At 35.2% G+C, this 20,910-nt stretch overlaps 1 protein-coding gene across 1 annotated transcript in view; it reads left to right on the top strand.

Moving 5' to 3' along the window:
• MALRD1 (MAM and LDL receptor class A domain containing 1) overlaps positions 1-20,910 on the top strand; it is a gene marked incomplete at both ends in the record, with an annotated part of 691,362 nt that overhangs the window by 98,262 nt on the left and 572,190 nt on the right. Inside the window, 3 exons of the mRNA XM_080918486.1 lie at positions 6,845-7,011; positions 16,844-16,936; positions 19,749-19,956. Of these exons, the coding sequence (XP_080774612.1) occupies positions 6,845-7,011; positions 16,844-16,936; positions 19,749-19,956 (468 nt within the window). The remainder of the gene's footprint in view (positions 1-6,844; positions 7,012-16,843; positions 16,937-19,748; positions 19,957-20,910) is intronic.

The following is a 20,910-nucleotide window of genomic DNA, read 5'->3' as shown; positions in this document are numbered from 1 at the left end:
ACAAAAACAAAAAAAAAAAAAAAAAAAAAAAAAAAAAAACTCCTAAAAAAGAAAACTAAAAGAAGAAAAAGACACAGACACAACTCAACCCACAAAAGCAATAATGGCAGGAAACAGAAACAACTATTCCTTGATATCTATTAACATAAATGAACTCAACTCCCCAATAAAGAGACATAGGCTATCAGACTGGATACATAAACAAAATCCAGCCTTTTGCTGCATACAGGAAACTCATCTCAGAGACAAAGACAGACATTATCTCAGAGTTAAAGGGTGGGAAAAAACCTTCCAAGCGAACAGCTCAAAGAAGCAAGCTGGAGTGGCTATTCTAATATCGAATAAAATAAATTTCCAACCAAAAGTTATCAAAAAAGATAAGGAAGGACACTTTTTACTCATTAACTGGGAAATCTGTCAGGAGGAACTCTCAATCCTTAACATATATGCTCCAAATAAAAAAGCACTCACATTTATTAAAGAAACCCTACTAAAAGCTCAAGAAATACATTTCACCCCACACAATAATAGTGGGAGACTTTAATACCCCACTCTCACCAATGGACAGATCATGGAAACAGAAACTGAACAAGGACACTGCAAAGCTAGCAGAGACTTTGAACCAACTAGAATTAATAGATATATAGAGAACATATTATCCTAAAGTAAAAGAATACACCTTCTTCTCACCACCCCATGGCACCTTCTCGAAAATTGACCACATAATTGGACACAGAACGAGCCTCAATCGATATGAGAAGATTGAAATACTCCCATGCATCCTCTCAGATCACCATGGTCTACGGCTGGTCTTTAACAATAACATAGACAACAAAAAGCCCACATACACATGGAAACTAAATAACGCTCCGTTAAACGACAACAAGGTCAAAGAAGAAATAAAGAAAGAAATTAAGGATTTTCTAGAATTTAAGGAAAACAAAAACACAACATACCCAAATCTATTGGATGCATTGAAAGCAGAATGAAACGAAAACTCATAGCCCTAAGTGCTTCCAAAAAGAAACTGGAGAGAGCTTACATCAGCAACCTGACAGTACAGCTAAAAGCCATAGAACAAAAGGAAGCAGATATACCCAAGAAGAGTAGACAGGAAGAAATAATCAAAATTAGGGCAGAAATAGACCAAATAGAATCAAAAAGAACCATTGAAAAAATAAACAAAATCAAGAGTTGGTTCTTTGAGAAAATCAACAAGACTGATAAAGCCCTAGCCAGACTAACTAGAGGGCAAAGAGAGAGTATACAAATTAACAAAATCAGAAAGGAAAATGGGTACATAAAAAACTGAAACTCAGGAAACTCAAGAAATCATCAGATCTTACTACAAAAACTTATACTCCACAAAATTGGAAAATCTGTAGGAAATGGACAAATTCCTAGACAGATACAAGATCCTAAAGTTAAACCAGGACCAATTAAACCACCTAAATAACCCTATAACACCTAAAGAAATAGATAGAAGAAGTCATCAAAAGCCTCCCAACCAAAAAAAGCCCAGGTCCAGACAGGTTCAGTGCAGAATTTTATCAGACATTTATTGGGGATATAACACCAATACTCTCTAAACTATTCTAAAAGATAGAATCAGATGGAATACTACCTAACTCATTTTTTGAGGCTACAATAACCCTGATACCTAAACCACACAAAGACCCTACAAGGAAAGAGAACTTCAGACCAATCTCACTTATGAACATTGATGCAAAAATACTCAACAAAATCCTTGCAAACCGAATCCAAGAACACATCAAAACGATCATTCATCATTACCAAGTAGACTTCATCACTTGGATGCAGGGATGATTTAATATAAGGAAATCCATCAATGTAATCCACCATATAAACAAACTTAAAGACCAAAATCACATGGTCATCTTAATAGATGCTGAGAAAGCATTTGACAAAATCCAACACCCCTTCATGTTAAAAGTCCTGGAAAGAACAGGAATCCAAGGTCCATACTTAAACCTAATAAAAACAGTAAACAGCAAACAACAGCCAACATCAAACTTAATGGCGAGAAACTTGAAGCAATCCCACTAAAATCAGGGACTCGACAAGGCTGCCCATATCCCCCTACCTATTCAACATAGTACTTGAAGTCCTGGCTGAAGCAATTAGACAGCAAATGGAAATCAAGGGAATACAAATCGGAAAAAAAAGAGATAAAAACATCACTCTTTGCCAATGACATGATAGTGTACTTAAGTGACCCCAAAAACGCCACCAGAGAACACCTACAGCTGATAAACAGGTTCAGCAAAGTGGCTGGATACAAAATTAACTCAAAAAAATCAGTAGCCTTCCTATACTCAAAGGACAAACATGTGGAGAAAGAAATTAGGGAAAAGGTACCCTTCATAAGCGTCACAAAAATTATGAAATACCTTGGTGTGACTCTAACTAAGCAAGTGAAGGACCTGTATGACAAGAACATCAAACCTCTAAAGAAGGAAATTGAGGAGGATCTCAGAAAATGGAAAGATCTCCCATGCTCATGGATTGGAAAGATCAACATTTTAAAAATGGCCATCCTACCAAAAGCCATCTACACACTCAACGCCATCCCCAGGAAAATTCCATCACAGTTCTTCATGGAATTGGAATGATCAATGTGCAATTTCATATGGAATAACAAAAGACCTAAAATAGCGAAATCCATCCTCAACAACAAAAAAAAAAATCTGAGGGAATAACTATTCCTGACCTCAAGCTATATTACAAGGCAATTGTGGTGAAAACTGCATGGTACTGGTAGAGAAATAGGCATGTGTATCAATGGAATAGAATAGAAGATCCAGAAAGGAGCCTTCATGTATATGGTCACTTGATTTTTGACAAAGGAGCAGTAAACATTCTATGTCAAAAGCACAGCCTATTCAACAAACGGTGCTGGTCCAACTGGCACTCATCATGCAAAAGAATGAAAATAGACCCTTTCATATCTCCTTGTACAAAGCTCAAGTGTAAGTGGATAAAAGATTTCCACATTAAACCAGATACACTGAAACTATTAGATGAGAAAGAAGGGAAAACCTTAGACAACATAGGCAGAGGAGAAAATTTTATGAACAAAACACCAATGGCTCAAGCTTTATTGTCAAAGATTAACAAATGGGACTTAATGAGATTGAAAAGTTTCTGTAAGCTAAGGACATTGTCAAGAAAATAAAATGGCAACCAACAGAGTGGGAAAAGATCTTTACCAACCCCACATCTGATAGAGGCCTAATATCCAAGGTATATAAGGAACTCAAAAAGCTAGACACCAGATAATCAAATAACCCTATTAAAAAATGGGGTACAGAGATAAACAAAACGTTCTCAGTTGAGGAACACTGAATGGCCAAGCAACATCTGAGAAAGTGCTGGACATCCTTAGCCATCAGGGAAATGCAAATCAAAACAACCCTGAGATTCCACCTCACACCAGTCAGAGCGGCCATGATCCAAACTCAGATGACAGCAGATGCTGGCGAGGCTGTGGAGAAAGAGGAACACTTCTCCACTGTTGGTGGTGTTGCAAACTAATACAACCACTTTGGAAATCAGTCTGGCGATACCTCAGAAAATTGGACATAGTACTACCTGAATACCCAGCTATTCCACTTCTGGGCATATACCCCAGAGACACTTTAATACACAACTACAATATATGCACCACAATGTTCATAGTGGCTCTATTTATAATAGCCAGAAGCTGGAAAGAACCCAGATGTCCTTCAGAAGATGAATGGATACAAAAATTTCAGTACATTTACACAATGGTGTACTACTCAGCCACCAGAAACAATGACTTAACCAAATTCTTAAGAAAATGGCTGCATCTAGAGAATATCATCCTGAGTGAGATAACCCAGTCACAAAAGTACAGACATAATATGCAGTCACTGATAGTGGGATGCTAACCCCAGAGGCTCGCACTGCCCCAGAAACAACTCACAGACTGTATGAAGTCCAAGAAATAAAGAAAACAAAATAAAACAAAAAAATATTTACACAGCAAGAAAACTTTAACTATTTCCATTTTTCATTTTGTTTTACATGTACTTTATGCTCATTGTAACTATTAAGTTTTCAATGCATACTATCAAACGTTTAAAAAAAATCAAGTACTGACTAAAAATGTGTATTCATCCAGTTTTATGTAAAAATTATTTTAAAATCTGAAAAAAGTGTTGATAAAAATGTATAATTTTAAGCAAATATGTTTTAGATCTGTACATTTATCTTTGTTTTGTAAAATAAAGTTGTTTAAAAAATAAAAATAAAAATAAAAAAAATAAAAAAAAATAAAATCATCTGTAGGATTATTTATTAACCGTCACAGAAATAGAGGTTTCATACACTACTTTTGTAAAATAGCAGAAATGTCTTTGTTCTTTGTATTATCAATATTATTGAATCAGGAACAGTCCAAATTAGTTTCAAATATGGGAAAATAAATTCACCATAATTTTGTTCACTACAAAACCTAAAGCTGTAGAAAATAAGAGTATAGATAACAATTCTTTTCATGTGGTTTTTAAAGAAGAATATCATTTTAAATTGTACAATTAAAGCCATCAAGATTTATGTGGGAAAACTAGAGAACATTACATAAAAGAGGTGTAATTCTGAGAGGAAGATAATACATTTTGATTAAATAAAAATGCACTGTGATATTTAAAAGAAAATATTGGGCTGGCAAGATAGGTCTGTCAGTCAAGCGCTTGCCTTTGGCATCAGAATCTATGCAAACAGAGCCAAGTATAATGGCAACAGTTGTCATCAAGGAGACAGACAGAGGAAGCTCTCTCTGAGACCCTCTTCCTAGCAAGCTTGGGATAATTGACAAAGCCTGTGTCCTGTCTCAGAATAGATTCTCTCTTATAAAGAAAGGTAGACAGTGACTGATATTGACCACTGGCCTCCACCTGTGCACACATGTATACTGATACCATAAATCTACACACATGGGAAAGCATATCCACACCATAAGTGTCAGGCACAAAATGGTTGCCATCATGGCTGCATTAAATGGTTCTGGCTGCTGGAGCACCATCAACCTGAATAATGTGTCTCTGGCTTTACAGTATACAGATGGCATTGCTCTTTCTCTTATGCTTGTTTGTAATACCTTTTTCTATACCATGCCTATCCTCAAACCAACTTTGGAAAAATATTTCTTGGAAAGGGATAGAGGGAATTACTATAGGAAACAATAGCTTTGATGTTTATGCCAACAATGGCCATTCAAAGAGTCAGCCCAGGCATAACTGGACAAGGTTTCAGGATGTGGAGGCTGATGGCCTTATTTTTTTTTTCTGGGAAATCTTATCCAACTCATAATAGTTGGGTTGTACCAAGAAATATTTGAGGCAGAAAATGTTTTTGAAAAACATGAAGGTTTAGTAGATAAAGAAATTGCAGAACCCGAAGGAAAAGAAGCAGTAGTACTGGGTCACTAAAAATAGGGATGTCCATAAAAAATAAAAAGACAAGACAGAGAAAGAAATAGCTGCATCTCCTGGATTAGTGAGCAATGGTGAAAGCTCTCACAAGGGATAGCTCTAAAAATACAAAGGTTGATGCATTATTTCCGTGGAGATTAGAAGATATTTGTATAAAAATGTGAAGGATGGAGAGAAGAATTTGGACCCTGTGAAGAGGCTGTTGGGACTAACCTTCCTAGAAATAGTAGAACATACTGACTTTACCTTTTGGCATTTCCTAAATAAAGAAGTTTTGGTTCATGTTCTAAGAAAGTTTGAACTGGTGAAGGAGTCCTAGGGGAAACTGCAATAGAAACTAAAATAGGATCAGAAAAGAGATTGTAAAGCATTGTATAAATAGATATTTGGGAGAACTTCATAAAAGATGTTTGCAAATTTAAGTCAAGATAAAGATAATAATATTTGTTTTATCTGTTTAGTTCCTTTCTGTTTTCAGGCTAAGGCTGTAACCACAAGTTCATTCCAAGATGACCTGTGATTTGGAGGTTTTTCTGGGAGTTAAAAGTTAATATAGTAACCTGCTTTAGCAGACACTGCAATGTGTGTATGCTTTGCTTTCTGGTGGCATAGTTACATAGTTTTTTTTTTTTTTTTTCAGGACAAATAATGAGCTTGATAAAAATAATGAAAAGGCATTTGATTATGTATTACTATTAAACAAGGAGGTGTGTAATCAATAAAAAACTGTGGTTAACTTGGGAGACAGAGAGAGAGACAGAGAGAGAGAGAGAGAGAGAGAGAGAGAGAGAGAGAGAGAGAGAGAGAGAGAGAGAGAGAGAGACAGAGAGACAGAGAGACAGAGAGACAGAGAGAGACAGAGACAGAGAGAGAGAGAGAGAGAGAGAGAGAGAGAGAGAGAGAGAGAAGAGAGAGAGAGAGAGAGAGAGAGAGAGAGAGAGAGAGAGAGAGAGAGAGAGAGAGAGAGAGAGAATGAGTCACCTGTAAGCTTGCACCTACATCATTGCCTGAGACCCTGATTTCACTCTGATCCATTCTCCCATTCTTTAGAACCTTGAAAGGACTGGGGCTGGTCCTCAGCATAGTATACAAACTTAATGGTGTAGAATTTTTAAATCACAAATTTCTTTTACAGAAATATTAAATTCTGTCACTGTAATAGCCATTAAACATTAACTTGAGGAATGAGTAGTGAATTGACATATGAAATTAAAGCTTATGAGTAATTATTGAAATCAATTGTAGGCTTTTTATCCTTTAAAATAAAATACTTTAGGTCTGGAATTGAAAACTCTATAAAAAAGTTTTGTTAAAAAATATAACACACAATACATTTCCTTAAATTGCTTCTTTTGTCTTACATTTAGGTTACTTTGTATGGATGAGGGCCAGTCATGCATCTACTTCTGGACCTATAAAGAACAGTGCATATTTAAACAGCTCTGTATGTCACTGCATGGATGGGGGCTGCCATCTTCAGTTCTATTACACCATGGACAACAGTTTTCTGCGAGTAACACTGTACAATGATAAGGTAAGGGAAATAGCATTTATTTATTATCCATTTATTTAAAATTTATTATCCATTTATTTAAAATCCATTGAATCTATGACATTTCTGACTTTAGATTTTTGTCTTTTTAGTTCTTATTCATAACTTTAGACATTCTGTTTACTTTATTTATGAGTATGTGTGTGCCTACTTGTCTTCATGTAAACCACATATGTACAATGCCCTCAGAGGTCAGAAGAAATGTTGGATACCTTGTAGTTGAAGTTACAATGGTCATCAACTTTTCACTTCTATTTGAGTACTGGTAACCAATCTCAGAATTTGCACAAGAGCAGAAAGTATGATTTCATTGGTCTACAATAGGTGAAAGCAACTTCTATTAAAGATGAAGAAATATACACATCTGGGCACACAGAGACAATAGAGAGAGTCATTCCTGAAGAGCTGGGGGCTAGTTAGTGGCCTTTGAGAGGCTAGAGAGGGGTTTGTCTTCTGGGTCAGAGCTCATTAGTTTAAACAAAATAGTGGGAGATAATAGTCCCACAACTTTGGGTCCAGAAGGTGAGCAGCTCAGGTTGTGAAGTTATTTGACCAACCCAGACTGATCATCTGCTGGAAGATGGGGTGGGGTTGCAAGGAAAGAAAAGTTCTGCCAGGGTTTTGTTTCAGGTCAAGAAGGTAAAAAGGTAAGAAAAATTGACATCTCTTTTATCTTCCTGTGGCTTTTCTCGCTGTTTTTCTACCTACAGGGGGCTGTGTAACTCCTAGTCCCATTGTCTCTCCTCAGTGGTGCATCTTAATTGCTGATATGTGTTTTGGTGTGCAGGCTGCAATTTTCTCAAGGTGACAAAGGGGGAAATATGGAAAGGAACAGGTAAAGTTCCTCTCAGGATGTTCTCTGGAACAATGGAAAAATTAACTGATGGCAAAGATCCAGAACATACAGTAGCCATTTAACAACTGTGAAAGTCTTTAGATTATGCTATACAAGTGAGACAGTGTGTGTAACACAAAAAACCCTGAGGCTGTTAGCGTGTTGGGCTTTCTTGCCTTCTCTCTTTCTGCAATAAGGACAAGCCTACTGCCCAAGGAGTTTCTTAACTATACCTTCAATGGGATTTAATTCAAGTACTCTGATTAACCATTGAAGTATTTATCCACCACTAGATATAAATATGCTTTTTTTCTAATTTTATTAAACATTTTATGAGTTTTAAGAAGTCATACACTATCAATTTAAAAATATTTGTGACATATACATAAAAATTCAAAAGCTGAGAAATCATTTAAGAAATGAAGGGTTTAATAGAAATGACATGTTTGAGATTATACATTGTTAATTATGTTTGAATGTTCTGATGTAATCTAGCTGAGAATTTGTATCTATACATTAATATTATAAATATGAACTCAAGAAATTAGACTCCAGAAAATCAAATGACGCTGTCAAAAATTGAGGACAGAGCTAAACAAAGATTTCTCAACTGAGGAATATTGTAACTAAAGAAAATTTCAAAACCCATAGTCATCAGGAAAATGCAAATCAAAACTACCCTGAGATTCTACCTCACACCAGTCAGAATGGCTAAAATCAAAAGTGCAGGTGACAGCAGATACTGTTGAGGGTGTGGAGAAAGAGAAACACTTCTCTATTGTTGGTGGAATTGCAAGGTGATAAACTGACTCTGAAAATCGGTCCTGGAATATCAAAATGCTTTCTAGAAGGATTTTGTGGATGGGGGAAGAATCCATTTCATGTACCTTTTGCTTTGCTTTGTGTGCTGTTCTCATCATATCTAGTCTTTTTTCTTCTTTTTTAACCTTGCAGAAATACTTGCAGAATTCTAAAACATGAAATAATGTGTGTGCTGCTATAAAATACATCAGTCTTTTTTTCCTTTGTTACTAGGGTAAGATGTTACTTGTATTCTTTTTAAAATATAAAACTTTGTTAGTCCTTAAATAAACTAATATAAATATCATATAATATTCATCCAACCACCACTCAGCCCATTTATTCCCTCCCAAACCACTTCATGTCTTTTTTTAATAAAAGAGAGTACATCATAAGAAATACTTGATTGTCTAGATATTTTGTGTATATTTCTTTTCATATATATTTTTTCATTCTTTAAAACAGTTTTAACTCTTGCTCTTACAATCATACTCTACTGTCTTCCTGAATGTTCCATAAGTCTCAGGTGTAGAATTTGTTTTAATGGATTAATTGAGTGTAGTCACCACAGGGCCAGTTGATCTTTGCTTTTTGTCCATTGTGGATTTTTGTAATGGTCTTTTTTTGTTGTTGTTGGAAAAAGAAGTTTCTTTGATGAGAGGTAAGATCTGTACCTTTCTGTGACTATAAGGATATGTATTTAGGATACAGTTAGATATTATACTGGTTAAGGACAATGCAAGTACTTGGTTAAGTTTACAGAGCGAGGCATGAGTTATGTCCAATCGAACTAGCCTGAAGACAGATAGGTGATTGTTAAGTTGTACGGCATAAGTACCACTATTGTGTCTTTTAGAATATCCTACCATTCTGGTCATTATTACAGTTCATTGGCATTATAGCTGGATATGACAGTTGATCGCCTTTCTCCACTATCATCTTACATGGCTCCTTCTTTAATGTGCCACTGAGACATGTTTGCAGTAATAGTTGGTACCCAATATTATTACATTTCTTCAATATATTTTAGTCAATTAAATCTTCTATTTTGGAGATTGACACAAATTAGCTTATCATATTTTCTGTAACATTAGCAACTTTCCTTATGTGCACAATCCCCAGACCAAGGTAGGTTTTAATCTGTATGCTAGGGCTTCAGTAATCTTTCGGTTTCCCAGTCTTTTATCTCTGACCAGAGAATAATGAAAACTTCTAGAATGGTCTTATTAAATTCAGATTATGGTTGGAAATGCTTTAAAACTATGGATTCATTATATTGCATGACAAATAACTTATCAATACTTATTTACATATCCAATGAGATATTATCATACATTTTAATAAAAATTTCAATCATACATACTTTATTTTTCAAGGATTATTTTTATCTAATCAAAATATCTGTGATGTATTTTTCAAAATCTCAGTATACATAAACATACATATACATATACATATACATATACATACATACATATACATACATCATATACATATACATGTACATATACATATACATGTACATATACATATACATATACATATACATATACATATACATATACATATACATATACATATACATATACATATACATATACATATACATATATATATATACATGTATATATATATGGTATCTTTCTGTCAGTGGCCTTGAAGCTATGCAAGAAAAGACTGGCAAATTGCCTGTAGCTGAGATATAATTGTCTAATTGGTGTTAATTATACTGAAGCATCCAGAAGGGGCTTTTCTTACAGCATAGAATTTTGTGTATCAATTGTTTGAGTGTGGAGCATTACATATTCTGAAGTTATCTCTGTCTTCTCTGAGCCCCTATTTACCTTTTATTGATGATGAATGTGGAGTTTGTCAGAAGCTGGTGCTTCACCCCACACTTAAGAAGACTCTCAACTATCTTTCAAATATGTCTTGATGCAAACCACTATTTGTTTTCTTCCAACAATGAAGTTCTTCATTTCTGGAATCCTGTTACATTTTATATTGTCTAGCTAGGAAGTGTCTAGAACTTTCTTCTGTATCTGTAAAACTTCTCTATCTGTCCATAGAACTTCATTTTTGATATTTCAGTGCTAATAAGTTACGGATAATGGGAACTGAACTAGTAACTTTTGTAAATTCTCACCATCAAGTATGTTGCATCTAAAGGTTGGATCACAATGAAATATATTACAAAGTATTCATGTTTTTGTGTAATACAATTTTTAGGGATATACAAAGATCTATTAAAAGAACATATTTTTTGGTTTTCATAATTTTATCATAGTATATGTTTTAAAGTAGTTTTTAAAAGCCAACTTGGAGGTAATATATCTTATATCTTCACTGGGTTTGGGAGGGAGAAGTTAGTATCTCTGGGAAGAGCAGTAATGAATAGTATTGAAACATAAGTCAGAATTTTGACCCTTGTCTGGAACAGAAACAACTCTTAAAATTTTTGATCAGTCAATCTTCTAATGATTGATTTCTAAGGCAACAAGAAATCAAAACATACTTGAGAACCTTTCCAAAAATGAGGATTTCTGTTTTTAAATGTTTTAATTTATTTACTATTGACCTCTGTTCAGCTTAACTAGGTGTTTTCAGATTAAGAATTAAAATAAAGCCAGAGTCAGAGCCCACCCACTGCCATCATAACTCACAGCCTGGCAGAGAGCTGAGCATCCAGAGGAGCCTCAGGAGTGCTCTCTGTTTTGAGCCGATGAGACTCCACTTTCTCTCCACTATCTGGAGACCACCCAGAACTCTCATAGAACAGGTATCACAGTGCTGTTTGGGTCTGAACCCTTCTGGACTCCATGTGCACTGAGACCTAGAGCCAACCCATCACTACTGGAACTCACAACCTGCCCACAGAGCTGATCACCCAGAACCAATTTCCCCCCAGAGCCCACAGACCCACAGATCCACAGACTCACAGGCCCACAGACCCACAGACCCACAGGAGAGACAAGCTCTAGTCAGAGGAAACATGATCAACTAACATCACATATAATAAGATGGCAAGACACAAACAACAGAAACTAAAACAACTTGGCAACATCAGAAGCCAGTTCTCCCACCACAGCAAGTACTGGATATCCCAACAGACCAGAAAAGGAAGATTTAGACTTAAAAACATACCTCATGTTGATGATAGAGAGCCTTAAAAGGTGCATGAATAACTTAAAGAAATAGAGGAGACCACAGGTAAAGAAGTAGAAGCCCTTAGACAAACTCAGAAAAACAGAAGAAAACATGTGAAGGAATTAAAGAAAAGCATCCAGGATTTAAAAACAGAAATAAAAACAATGAAGAAAACACAAAGGAAGACAACTCTGAAGATAGAAAACATAGGAAAGAAATAAGGAGTCATAGACCCAAGAATCACCAACAGAATACAAGAGATGGAAGAGAGAATATTGACAGCAGAAAATGACATAGAAAACATTGACACATCAGTCAGAGTAAATGCAAAAGTCAAAATGCTTCTAATTCAAAACATCTAGGATATCCAGGACACAATGAGAAGACCAAATTTAAGGAGACAAATTACAGCCTAGGAAAAGCAAGAAGATTATCTTCTTGAAAAAAAAAAAAAAACCCAAAAGAATGAAAGCATATAAGCATAATTCTACCTCTAAAAACAAAAATAAAGGGAATAAACAATCACTTATTATAAATCTCTCCTAATATCAGTGGAATCAATTCCTCAATAAAAAGATATAGACTATCAGACTGGTTAAATAAACAGGATCCAACATTTTGCTGCATACAGGAAACTCATCTCAGAGATAAAAACAAACACTAACTCAAAGTAAAAGTTTGGGAAAAAGCTTTTCAAGCAAATGGGCCCAGGAAACAAGCTGGAGTAGCCATTCTATTATCTAATAAAATAAATACTCAACCAAATTTTTCAAAAAAAGTTAAGGAAAGACAATTTTTATTTATCACAGGATAAATATATCAAGACAAACTCTCAATCCTGAACATCTATGTCCCAAATATAAGGACACACACATTCATAAAAGAAACCCTACTAAAGTTCAAGACATATATTACACCATATACCATAATAGTGGGAGATTTCAACACACCCCTCTCATCAATGGACAGAACTGGAAGCAAAAAATGAATAGAGTCACAGTGAAATAAACAGAAGTTATGAACCTAAAAAATTTTATAGACATCTACAAAATATTTCATCCTAAAACATAGTAAAAATGGCCATCTTGCCAAAAGCAATCTACAGATTCAATTCATTCCCCATTAAAATTCCAGCTCAATCCTTCATAGAGTTAAAAATAGCAATGTTCAAATTCATTGGCAATAATAATAATAATAATAATAATAATAATAATAATAATAATAATAATAATAATAAAACCAGGATACCAAAAACAAAAGAACTTCTGGGTGAATCAACATCCCTGACATCAAATTGTATTACAAATCAATCATAATAAAAACCACATAGTATTGGTACAGAGACTGGCAGGTAAAACAATGGAATACAATTGAAGATGCAGAAATGAACCTATGGTCACTTGATCTTTGACAAAGGAGCTAAAATCATTCAACGGAAAAATACAGCATCTTCAACAAATGGTGCTGGTTCAACTGGCAGTCAGCAAAAAGAAGAATTCAAATAAAACTATTATCTTTTTAAAGAAGCTCAAGTTCATGCATATCAAAGACCTTCATATAAAACTGGGTAAACTAAACTCAATAGAAGAGAAAGTGGGGAAAAGCCTAGAACACATAGGCACAGGGCAAAATTTCCTGAACAGAACATTAATGTCTTATGCTCTAAGATCAAGAATCTATGCATGGAATGTCATAAAAGTGCAAATGTTCTGTAAGGGAAGGTCACTGTCATTAAGGGGAAAACTACAACCACCAGACGGGGAAAAGATTTTTACCAGTCCTGCATCTGATAGAGGACTAACATCAAATATATACAAATAACTCAAAGAGTTAATTTCCAGAGAACCAAATAATCCTATTAAAAATTGAGTACAAAGTTAAACTAAGAATTCCTAAATGAGGAATATTGAATGGCTGAGAAACACAAAAAGAAAAGCTCAACATCCCTAGTCATCAGAGACATGAAAATCAAAATAACACTGAGATTCCACCTCTTACCAGTCAGAATGGCTAAGATCAAAAACTCAGGTGACAACAGATGAGGGTGAGGATGTGGAGAAAGAGGAACACTCCTCCATTGTTGGTGAAATTGCAAGCTGGTACAACCTCTCTGGAAATCAGTCTGGTGGTTTCTCAGAAAATTGTACATAGTACCATCTGTGGACCCATCTATACTACTCTTGGACATATACTCAAAAGATGCTACAACTTATAACACATGCTCAACAATGTTCATAACAGCCTTATTTATAATAGCCAGAACCTGGAACAAAAACATATGTCCTAAAACAGAGGAATGGATTTAGAAAAAGTGCTACATTTACAAAATGTAGTAGTACTCAGCTATGACTTCATCAAATTCTACACAACTGGATTGAATTAGGAGTTATCATTCTGAGTGAGGTAACCCATTCACAAAATTAAACACAGCATATGCAGTCAGTGTTAAGTAGATACTAGCCCAGAAGGCTTTGGATACCCAAGAAACAATTCACAGAACTTATGAAGCTCAAAAAGGAAAAAAAAAAAAAAAAAAGAAAAAAAAAGAAAAAGAAAAAAGAAAGAAAGGAAGGCAAGAAGGTGCATGCCTCTCTCCTTCTCAGAAGGGAGAACAAAACTTTCATGGGAGAAAATGAAGGCAAAAATAGAGGAGTAAAGATTGAAATAAGCTCATTCAGAGACTGAGTCACCTGAGGATCCAACCAATATGCAGATACAAAACCTAAGCACTATTGCTGATGCCAAGAAGTACGTACTGACAGGAACCTGATATAAATGCCTCCTCAGAGGCTCTGCCAGAGTCATACAGATACAGTTGAGGATGCTCACAGCTAACCATTGGACTGAACCCAGGGACCCCAATGAAGGAGTTAGAGAAAAAACTAAAGGAGCTGAAAGGGTTTGCAGCCCCATGGGAAGAACAATATTATCAACCAAACAAAGCCTCCCAAGATTACAGGGACTAAAACACCAACCAATGGGCACACATGGAAAGCCATGGCTTCATTTGCATATGTAGCAGAGGACAGCATTGTCTATCATCAAAGAGAAAAGAGGGCTTTGGTCCAGTGAAGGCTCTTTCACCCACAGAATGCTGGAATGTCGTGGTGCTGAGGCTGAAGAGCATGTTTGGGAGAGGAAGCACCTTCATAGAGGCAATGGAATGGAAAGTTGGGTGGGGGGAGATACTATTAGGGGAAAGGGAATAACACCTAAAATGTAAATACAGAGACTATCTAATAAAAAAAGAATTAAAATAAAATCTATCTTCAATTATCTTAGGATAAATTATAATTTTTATCTTTACTAGAGTTTTCAAAAAAATCTAAATCTCATTCATAATATACCATTAAGTATATTACAATGCATACACATTTTGAAAGAACTCTGCTCCGTTTATTTTATAAAACTAACTGAATGTATCTTCAGATAGATGAAAATCAATTAGTCATTGTGTGAAAAGGCAAATTATTTTAAATTATTTTCCTAAAATGATCATTTGAGGAATCAGTGGGTGTAATTTACCATACACTGTCACTAAAAGCATTTGGAGAAGTATGTTCATGCTAAGTAACTGAAGTTATGTGGAAATAATTTTTTGTAAGTCTTAATTTCTTAGAACTAAAACATTTTAGTGTGACATGCAAATTTTCAACTCTTACCACATAGTGAGTATCTCAGAGGAGTAGGTAAAAATGAAAAAGGACAAGAAATATATTTTATTGGCTCTTAAAGACCTTCTTACATATTTGAGGCTTAGGAGTCTGGGCTAGACAACAGAGGGCATACTACTCAGGTGTTAATATTTGTTTTATGAAAATCTTCAACATGGATAAGATATGTAGATCTGAGCACAGAGGGAGAAGCCTGAAGTCTCATAACACTTGCCTGCTATCGTAAGATTTAGTAAGTAGATGTTTGATGTTTACTGTCTTCTTTTTAATACAGGAAGCAAGCAAGGCTGACAGATCTCAGCCTAAGCAAATTTTGTCAGCCCCATATCTGTACTAGAGGATTTCATGAAAAATTTTGGTTCCCTATGTTATGAACAATTTACTTTCTGCAGAGCAACATCAAAATATCTTGAATTCTTGCTAATATCTGAAGAAACATAGGATTACTGTAGAGATTGAAAGCATGGTCCTAGATCACAATGATCAATACTATTAGATCTAGTGTGCAACAAAGGATAGACTTTGTTTCAAGATCTTAGGTCAAACCTCTTAGTAATAATATGCTTCTCATTGCTAAAATAAATGGTCATCATAGCAATTTAAGGGCATATGTTTCTTAGGCAAAACTGGAAGAGCTGTCAAAATTAAAAATATAAACTTCAGGAAATAATGGTGTTGTCTAGATATTAGAATCAATTCTCTCATAGGTAAAAAAAATCCAAGATGACACTGTGCGTGCAGCTATGTATTTTATTGAGTCTTCTTTGAAGTATCACAGTACTGTTGTGCAATTTCTCAGACCGCATTTAAGCTGACAATTCTACCAGTTGTTTTTTGAATTTTTAATTCAGAAATGCGCTTGCTTATTTCCTGTTGATAAGGGTAAGAGATGAAGATATGTATTGGATGTGGTAAGTGTCCTCTCTGTGCATATATGAACATTCCACACCAAGACCTGATATTGTGTACAATTTACATGCATCAATAAGTTGAAATGTTTAGAGAAGGACAATATTGGATCAGAAGTTTTGTAGGGGGGTTGGAATCTCCATTCTTCCACTGGTGGTCCTGTGTGGCTACTGGAGTTGGTTTCTTCAGGTTCTGTATTCCTACTATTGGACATTTTGGCTAAAGTCAAGCACATTGTTTATAATTTTACCCATACAGATATGACCACTTCTATATTTTTCTTTGAAGTTATTGTTTATCTCATTATTTCAGGTAGTATTTTACATTTCTTATGACTTAATAACATAAAGATACCCAAGTCTCACCAAAGTTTAGTGAGAGAAACATGTATATAAACAGGAGAGTAGAATTTGGTAAATTAGTAACACATTTTTATTTCAAATCAAAGGAAGAAAAAATTACTTGGACATTCAATACATCAACTTACAGCACATGGGTGAAAGCAGATGTGTTAATACCAGAAGATCTGAAGACATTTAAGGTATAAAAGCAAATAAAATTTTGTTACAACTTAAACTTTTACTTTAATAGATAATTTAGCTTCCATTGCTAAATTTAAACTAGAAAAGTAGACTTATCTTTAGGAATAGTTATTAGATTTTCTTTCCTTTTCTTCTCTTTATGTTTTGGTATAGAATAAAATTTATTCAGGGTATAGGGAGGGGAGGTAAGATTGTAATAAAGGTAGAAAAGGGCAAAGAGGGAGAGATAGTAGAGAAGCATATGGAGGCAAGGTGGGAAGGATGGGGAGAAAATAGCAGCAGGAAGGGAATAGTAAGAGCAATAAAGGAGCAAGAGCAGTTCTTATTTTCATTACATTTTGTCCTTAACAGGGCAAGTTTTCTGTGAGCATAGGAAATGCTAGAGGGACTATTCTTGCTCAACCCTTACCCACACCCCATCTATTCTTGCCTTGCGCTTCCCAGATCCCAGCATCACCCCGGGCAAACACTTTCCATCATGGTGCAGATAGATAGTAAACTTTCATTGAAATGCAGGTGATGAAATTACTACATATACCTTCATACACCTGAAATATATGGAAGGGTTGATAGATTATTTCTTTAAAGAACAAATGAGATTCTGTGTTGTATGTAACCTATTGGCTGATGTTAGTAGTGTGAGTATAAAAGATTGGCTGTATGTGTGATGTACAAATCCAGCTTTGTTTTATGATTTTAATATGTTTATACACCTCTCCCCAGGAGAGGATGAATAACCATGTGGACCTTTACAACTGCATAAGCTCTGAGCCTAGAAATTTTGAAGCATACTATTTTTTTTATATCATCCTTGATGTTGAGGTTTATATTACACTCTTTTGGGTTTACATCTTGATACTAGTATAACATCTTATAAGTTGATATTTACAGCCTCGGGAGGACATACTCAGTATGCTTATTTTTTCCACACAGCCGAATTGGTCTTGTGATTTGGCAGAAAGTTAAAATAAAGCAAAATTTAAAGACAGTATATTTTGGAGTTATAAATTTCTATGTGCATAGCAGATGAAACTAAAATACGAATTTGAAATATCAGGATTTGGAGATCAAAGCTTAAACTCATCAGTTTTGAAGCCTGAAATGAATATTATATCTGGCCTCTTGGTGCTCTGAACAGACACAGCTGTTGGTCCAATAATGGCTGTGCACATGCACTATTGATTATGGTTGAATGATGTAACTGCATGAAAAATTTTCTCATCCTACGAAATTTGAAATGAGTGGCAGATTCTGAAGTAAAACTTTAAATGTATTTGCCATTTGATAATTTGATCAAAAGTAGTTTTAAAACAAGAAATGCATATCTTTTTTTTTCTTCGAAACTATGAACATCTATGCAGAGAACCTAAGTTGGGTGAGGCTGAATGGGGTCAAACACTATTACTATTATTTTCAAAGATCTTTTGTATAAAGTTAAGTAATATTCTACTGAAATAGCAATAGACATAGTCTCTAGAGTAATCGAGTTCTCTTTCATTGTGGGACATTTCCTGGAAAGAAAAACTTACTTTTCCTGGAAAGAACCTGTACCAATGATAGGACAGAGCAGTAAAGATGTCAACGAAGTAAACTTGACAGATGACTTGGACTGATCTAGAAGAATGTGGAACAAAGCTGACTCCCTGGAATATAGACATCTCCAAGGCAGCCAGCCTGCATTCCCCAAAGCCAAGACAGGGTGGAGGAGAAAACACAAAACTTTTGACAGCTAGAGTGGATTCCAGGACTGGCAGGCAGAATAACACTCACAGACCACTCTGCTAGTAAAACAATTTCTTCATCCTGGCAGCTGGTCACTGATTTTATACTCTCATGAACGGAGGGTTTTATAATCTTGTGGATTTTGTGATCTCTCTCCCAGACTTGTGAGGTTTTCTTCCTTTGTCTTTTGAGCCTCCTTCTCCCACTCCAAAAAGAATGCTACAGTTCCAAAGACATTGCCGCATAGTCTCTGTCAATACGAACACTTGAAATGGAGCTAATGTGATTTGGAAATTGGATTCTCATCTGATTTCAATCCACTTAAATTACTCACAAGTACTAGTGGCTACTGAATTGGACAGAAGGAAATTGGTTGCCATTCAGTGAGCTGTTTCTTCTACATCCTTTTGCAGTTCATTAACCACTGTCCTTGGTAGAACTTTGGGGGCTCCTTTAGTGCATTGACTTTGTCGTGAATTCAGCTGGCATTGAACAATGGAGCCACTTACTAACACACTGTATCTCTAGAGAATCCAGGTGATTAATTAGACAAAACAGAACTCATTCATTTAATTGGTGATTGGCAATACATTGGTTTTTGTAAAACTCTTTTCTGTGGGTGAGAATTGTAAATGATGGTTTTTCTAAACTAAACCATGCTCCTTTATCCTTTCCTGATAATTCCCTATAAGCTTTCAGACATTAGTTTTAGTAGTTTTATAGATCAGACTCAGTTATAGCTCTACAGAATTAATAACAATATTTTCTGTTTGAAAATAAAGGAAAGAGTAGTTGAAAGATGGTATTTAAATAAGAAGTTTTCAGTTAAAAGGCACGGGCATGTGCATGGATATCTGGATCTTTGTTTCTTCTTTGTTGGCTTCCCATAAAACTTCACAGGTCACCGTGCTTATCAACTTTAGGAATGTTGATCAGATTTGCCAAAGAGTAACTCTACCATTAGCTGCATTTGACAATATTTTAAATGGTGTTTTTATTTCTAAGTGATTTATCTCTATGACCCTTCTTCAACTTTTCCCTTTTTTTGTATTTTATGACTATAAATTCATCATATTTTTCTCCACAAAGGTTGTTTTTGAAGGCACAGTTTTGAGTCAGGAAAGTTTTATTGGGATTGATCAGCTATCAGTCAACAACTGTGGACAGACCCATTCTCAGCAGCTTTGCTCTGTTACTGAATACAATCAGGCCAGTGCACAGTGCCTTACCCACACTTCAGTCTACAGCTCTGCAATGGACCACTCCAATGGGACTGATGAAGACTCAGAGACTTGTGGTAAGTTGACTCCTGCTGGAGTTGTTTGCCTGCTCCCATTCATGACAGTGGGACTTTAGATAGCCTTAGGCTACCTTGGGGGACATCTAATTTCTTTGAGAAAATATGAAAGTGTGTTCCCATTCAGAAACTCTCATTATCATTGTTCTCTTGTTCTTCAAGTAAGTTGTTATTATTGATGTTGTATGTGTGCTTGTGTTGTGTGTGAATGTGTGGGTGTACTCATGTGCATGCATGCATAAATGTATACTTAACTGAAGAAGAAAAGGACTGTGAGAAAGATCTTCATAACATTTTTATAGATGTATTCTAGATTTGGTAATACAAAGTTAAATAATTTGTGCTCCTCTAAGCAATTATCTTGGAAAATGTGAAGGGAGAATAAGAAGGTCATGGGGTATCACTGATCCCCTTCCCCAGCCATAGTGACTGTAGAAGCCACCTCTAGGCATCTGCAGTCTTCAAGAAGACCACAGTTAGTCAACACCTTCCCTTCAGGCCTTTTTCGAAGTATTTCATACAGGAGAAAATTGGAGACATTCTGTAATGATTCAAACCTTATCATACTTCAAGGAAAATAGAATTTACATTAGAAACCACATAGCTTAGCAACTAAAATTTATGGGACCGTTTTTTTAAGAAACTGGGAGTTCTAAACCAATAAATAAAAATCAGTTTTCTGTATCACAAATAGGGAGTTTTTTTAATATTAAAATTTTGACATTTGTTTTCCTGCGATGTTTTATACTCCTGAGATATTTTGTTACATAAGGGGAAATATTACAATAAGATAAATGACATCCTGAAATGCAAAGATGTTTGCACAGCATGCTTCTCTTGGTAGGCTAGTGAAGACATTATTAAAAGTGTTAGAGATATCGGGAGAAGAAAATGGGCATACAAAAGAATACTCCCGTGTGACGCTGATTATATACAGAAGTCCAATTAATTCCT

The sequence above is a fragment of the Micromys minutus genome (genome assembly GCF_963924665.1).
Source record: "Micromys minutus genome assembly, chromosome: 6".
NCBI lineage: Eukaryota > Metazoa > Chordata > Mammalia > Rodentia > Muridae > Micromys > Micromys minutus.
Note: the sequence above shows the minus strand (reverse complement) of the source record. Positions and strands in the feature narration are given on the sequence as shown.